This window comes from Heptranchias perlo, chromosome 13, assembly GCF_035084215.1.
Source record: "Heptranchias perlo isolate sHepPer1 chromosome 13, sHepPer1.hap1, whole genome shotgun sequence".
Classification (NCBI taxonomy): Eukaryota; Metazoa; Chordata; class Chondrichthyes; order Hexanchiformes; family Hexanchidae; genus Heptranchias; species Heptranchias perlo.
The window spans coordinates 38,529,833-38,535,832 of NC_090337.1; the positions used below are offsets into that span (position 1 = coordinate 38,529,833).

Here is a 6,000-nt window from a genome sequence, read left to right on the forward strand (position 1 = left end):
TGAGTAATGACCATTTGGATATGGTACCTGAGAGGAAATGCATGGAATAGTATTCCAGCAAGGACTCGATGCCTTCAGGAGACGAGGAAGGCAGTGGAGAATGTTCATGAAATAAAGGAGGAACAAAGAAAGAATGTTCACCCAGCGTACAAAACAAACTCAAATATTTTGTGGTCTACTTTATGTACATTATAACTGCTTGCCTTAGCTTTTCTGTCTCAATCCATTAACATGTCACCAAACAAACATTAAGGTAAATTTTCTGAGACTCCACTTTTAGCACGGAGTCTTGCTCGACCAGAGCACAAATCGGAAAATTGGGGGTGGAAGTCAGCACACCTGATTGGAGATGCACCCAATTTTCCAGAACAGAGTTTTTTGAAAATTTCCCCTATTATTAGAAGGAAACATTTGTTTAGGATGAAGATGCTATTATGAAATAGATATTCTGTTGATTCAGTTGCAATATAGCTAGTTTTAATAATGGTAGTTGGATGTCCTTCAACTCAGTGATATTTTCCTGATTGTCTTTTACAGGTGTCACAACATACAGATTCAGTTCATTTATCCAATTCTCGTAATTTATAAGCATTTTCTGTAAATAAGACATGACTTCTATATGTTCCTACTTGCAGAATACTTTTCTTCAAGAAACTGTGCGCAGGGAATGTGAGGAACGCTATGAGTTAACTGAGGCTCTTAGTCAGGCTCGAGAACAGTTGATGGAATTAAAGAGGATCAATAGAGAACTTCCACATTCTCACCGTTCAGTTAGTGTTGGAAGTTTCAGCTCTTCCTCATCACCTGCAAGCAGCCAGGCTCACAAGGCCCAAAGAACTCTCTCTAACAGCAGCAGGACTAAACTCAGTGGCATGCATGGGCTTTCAACAAATGCCAATCCCTCAAACAGTGCTGGATGCACTGCTTTACCAGTCATACCAGTACAACATCCATCAAAAGGGAGAGTGACATCTGTAAGCGATATCAAACAGAGGATTGCAGCTGCTGTAAGAAAAAAGTAGACTGCTTTCAAATTCAGGAAGGTGGTGTTTGAGACAGAAGTCAACCTGATTGGACTATTTATACTGTATATATATATTTTTAACATATAGTATTAGATTCTAGCAATGAACTTAAACCATGTGTTTTCTGTGAAGAATATATAATTGTTGTATAGCTTCACAAAACCATTAACAGTTTTTAAATTAATAGCTTTGCACCAAACTGCAGTTATATTGCACCAGGTGCTGAGCCTAAGAGGTGTGCCATCCTGCAGGTGGTTTCATATTTCTTACCTTCAGTGCACTCGGTAATCAGACAGTTACCTGATTCCCAAGTTATACTCCTGGGTTTGGGTTGATACGAATACAAAAACTACTTTGCATTGATGGGAAAGCAGCAGTGTACCTGGCTCATTAAATGCATTCTCCAAATATATTGCAGTTCTGTCCCTCAAGATAGGTTTGAATATTTAAGTGCATGGAATCCTCTAGATCGTATGAAACAAATAATTTGCCTTGCATCCAGTCAGATATTCCTGTGGGAACTAGAATGTACCTGACAATTTTGCTTCTAATGGTTCTCAACTACAAACCTCAGTTCATGTACTGACTTTGCCAATTAATAGGTAATTAGGTACACAAATGTATGTGATAGGCCCATAAATTATGTTGTGCCATATTAACTATAAGTTCAAGGCTTTTCTTTTAAAGAGGATCACTTTAAGAAATAAATCAGCACCCATAGGTGTCAGTCTTGATTAAGTAGTAGCGGTCTCGACTCTGAGTCAGAAGATGGTGTGTTCCAACCCCACTCCAGAGACTTCAGCACATAAGCTAGGCTGACACGTCAGTGCAGTTTTGAGGGAGTGCTGTACTGTTGGAGGTGCCATATTTCAGATGAGCCATTAAACCAAGGCTATTTCAGGTGGGCATAAAGGATCCCGTGGCACTATTCGAAGAGTAGGGAGTTCTCCTGGTGTCCTAGCCAACAGATTATCTGGTCATTTATCTCACTGCTGTTTGCGGAACCTTGTGTGTAAATTGGCTGCCGCATTTTCCCTACATTATAACATTGACCATACTTTAGAAGTATTGGCTGTGAAACACTTGGGATGTCCTACGGTCATGAAGGGTGTTATATAAATGCAATTTTTTTTAACATGAAAAATAAATCTATTTGTGCCTTATTCATTTCCCCAAAAAATGTTGCTTTACAATTTTCCATATTCCATATAAGCTGCATTTGTCACTCATACCCATTCTCTTAGTTTGTTGGTGTCCTTCTATAGTCTCCTCATTCTGCCTCACAGTTTTCTATTCCTCCCAGTTTGGTATCATCAGCAAACTTTGATATCGACTCTTCTTTGTGTAAGTACAGATTATATAAAAATGGTAAACAAAAGTGGTCCCCACAGTGATCCCTGGGGCACACCACTAGTTACTGTCTAAGAAACATCCATTTACCACAACCTCTTGCTGCCTGCTTTTCAACTATCTCTCTATCTGTACATGCCATGGGCCCTTACTTTCTCAACCAATTTCATAGGTGGCACTTTATTAAATGCCTCTTGAATATGTAAATTAGGGGCATAACACCTGTCAAAGAACTCCTTTTCAAAATCAGTCAGTGATGAGCAGGGCAGGTATTGCCTACCCTGCTCAGGATTCTTCAGTGGGTCCGGCGACCGCCAACAGAAGTTAAGTTTTTTTTAAAAAATTGTTTTAGAAACCCTTCTTGGGGAGCCAGGAAGAACAGGAGTTCTCCCCCGACTCCACAGGCATCAAGATCGCCCCCTTCACCCATTGCCTGCTCCACCCCACTCCCAGGACTTATCTGAGGGCCGTTGCCAGTGGCGCTGCGGCCCAACATAGATGTCTGCTTCACCAATGAGCTGCCTGGGGACACGTATTTAAATGAGACCTGAGGCCCAATTTCAATCGGGCCTCAGGCTTATCTGTTGGCGCAGGGATGGTTCCCCTGGGCTCAGTTTGTGCTGGCAGGCTGGCACTTTGCAATTTCTACCCCATTATGTTTTAAGACACAATGGGGGTGATTTTCATCCCTGTTTTCGAGCAGGATTGAGGCTGTACGGCGCCAAAAATCGTGTTGCATTACCTACTCGCTGGTGCCATTGGCCAGTTGTACATTCCCTTTGCCTCCTGCCAAATTTATGTGGAACTTGAAAACTCAATGTTTACAGGTAATTCTTTTTTCAAAACCTTTCTATGGATAAATGGTCAAAAAAAATCCCAAAATATAACTTTCCCTCCTCTGGTGTTATCTGGTTTGTGTTATTTTTTTCATTTGCTACTCTACAAGGCCCCTTTATCTACAGTTAACATCTTGGGAGCCTTGACACCCATCAACTTTCCTGGTTTTTGATCTGACTTGCTGGAATCTCCCCCAGCCTAAGAAGTTTAAATCCTGCCCTATGATCCAATTAATTGTCTCTGCAAGGACCATGGTGCCATTTCAATTCAGGTGAAGACAAATACTCGTTGGTACATTTTCTGCCTTTCCCAGAATTTACCTCAATGTCCCATAAATCTGAAATCCTCCCGTCTGCACCATTTCTCAAGTCACACATTGATGCCTGTAATTTTCCTGTCCTCAAGTAGCTCAGTGCATTGCAGCAGCAGTAATCCTGAGATTACTACCCTTTATGCCTTTGCTAGTACTTATATGTTGGGACCTCTAAAGCTGGCCCCACCCCTCCCCAAAAGAAGTAAATGTCTGCAGTGCTTACCAGTTTAGTCTTGTAGTTTTGAGTGGCTCCAAACTAACTAGGAAACTTGTTCTCTTTGCCAGGTTTCCCAGTCAGTGATAATTCTAAATATGCTGGTTAAAGAGTTACTTTGTAGCATTTAATCTTAACAGAAAAGCTAATAAGATAGAAATAATTGCTATCAGACTGTTTATTGTAATGATAAGCCAAGTGCTAAAATTGGTTGTGCACTTGGAATCCTTAAACCCACATAAACTTGCACCTTGTAGCTGATTATTGCAATTAAGTTATTAAAGGTAGAAATTGTTCCTCGTTAGAAGCGGCACTATATTGGTGTAGGCAGCTTTGCAGGCGTTCCGTGTGGCCGGCTGAAACAGGCATTAGGCCACCACATCTCCACCCACCACATGTAGATGCCCTAGGGGAATGGCGCTCAAATCCCATTACCTCATGCCTACCTGGCTCCCGTCTCTCCCTGGACAGACACCCTGGTGGCAGTAAACGTATTGGTATTATCAGTAATGGAAATGTGCAGGACTGGAGGGAGAGGGCCGAGTAGTGAGCTCTTCTTTCCATGCAGGCTCAAAAACATATTTTTTAAGCTTCAGGCCGGGTTAAGGCCAAAAACAAATTACCACCTTTCGTCTTCGGGGCTCTTCCGTCCCCTTTAATTTTGCTTTCTTCTCTTCAGGTCCTGCAGCATCACCAGAATTTCTTGGCCCTGTATCAATGGGCTCCTGATAGCTAGCAGGAACTCAGCAGGAGTCTGCACTGCATTCATAATGAACCCCAACCAAGGAAAATGGGTCAGGGTTGCATAAGTCCCAGCCAGCCACTTTCCCCTCATACAAGGAAAATCCAGCCCCATGTCTCTTATGAAATGAAAACTGAATTTTTATTCTCCACCACGTATGAGTGGACCGAGCCCAGGTTTAACAATTATCCTTGAATGACACTAAATCTGGAATAAAAAAATGCTAGTATCAGTAATGGTGACTGTGAAACTACCAGATTGTCGTAAAAACTCATCTGGTTTAGGGAAGGAATCCTTCTGTCCTTACCCAATCTGGACTATATGTGACTCCAGACCCACAGCAATATGATTGATTCTTAACTGCCCTCTGAAATGGCCTAGCAAGCCACTCAGTTGCATAATCCCGCTATAAAAAGTCATAATAAGAATGAAACCAGATGGACCACCAGGCATTAGACCATTAGGCACCGGACACGATAAAGGCAAAGGCAAACCAAGCCCAGCCGACCCTGCAAAGTCCTTATCACTAACATCTGGGGACTTATGCCAAAATTGGGGGAGCTGTCCCACAGACTAGTCACGCAACAGCCTGACATAGTCATATTCACATATTCATACCTTTCAGCCAACGTCCCAGGCTCCTTTATCACCATCCCTGGGTATGTCCTGATCCACCGGCAGGACAGACCCATCAGAGGTGGCAGTACAGTGGTATAGAGACAGGAGGGAGTGGCCCTGGGAGTCCTCAACATTGACTCTGGACCCCATGAAATCTCCTGGTATCAGGTCAAGCATGGGCAAGGAAACCTCCTGCTGATTACCACCTACCGTCCTCACTCAGCTGATGAATCAGTACTCCTCCATGTTGAGCACCACGTGGAGAAAGCACTGAGGCTAGCAATGGCACAGAATGTAATCTGGGTGGGGGACTTCATTGTCCATTACCAAGAGTGGCTCGGTAGCACCACTACTGACCAAACTGGCCGAGTCCTGAAGGACATAGCTGTCAGACTGGGCCTGCAGCAGGTAATGAGAGAACCAACACAAGAGAAAAACCTACTTGACCTCGAACTCACCAATCTACCTGTCGCAGATGCATCTGTCCATGACAGTATTGGTAGGAGTGACCACCGCACAGTCCTTACGGAGACGAAGTTCCGAGGACACCGTCCAATGTGTTGTGTGGCACTACCACCGTGTTAAATGGGATAGATTCAGAACAGATCTAGTAGCTCAAAACTGGGGATCCATGAGGTGCTGTGGGCCATCAGCAGCAGCAGATTTGTATTCCAGCACAATCTGTAACCTCATGGCCCGGCATATCCCTCAATCTACCATTACAGAAACCAGGGGATCAACCCTGATTCAATGAGGAGTGTAGAAGAACATGCCAGGAACAGCACCAGGAATAACTAAAAATGAGGTGCCAACCTGGTGAAGCTACAACACGGGACTACATGCATGCTAAACAGCAGAAGCAGCATGCTATTGACAGGGCTAAGAGATCCCATAACAAACG

General features: G+C 43.3%; 1 protein-coding gene across 1 annotated transcript in view; it reads left to right on the forward strand.

The window, feature by feature from the left end:
• Window positions 1-2,188, forward strand: part of lekr1 (Leucine-, glutamate- and lysine-rich protein 1) — a 179,213-nt gene extending 177,025 nt beyond the window's left edge. Inside the window, exon 13 of the mRNA XM_067995349.1 lies at window positions 636-2,188. Coding sequence (XP_067851450.1) covers window positions 636-1,022 — 387 coding nt within the window. The 3' untranslated portion in view covers window positions 1,023-2,188. The remainder of the gene's footprint in view (window positions 1-635) is intronic.
• Window positions 2,189-6,000: the final 3,812 nt, after the last annotated feature.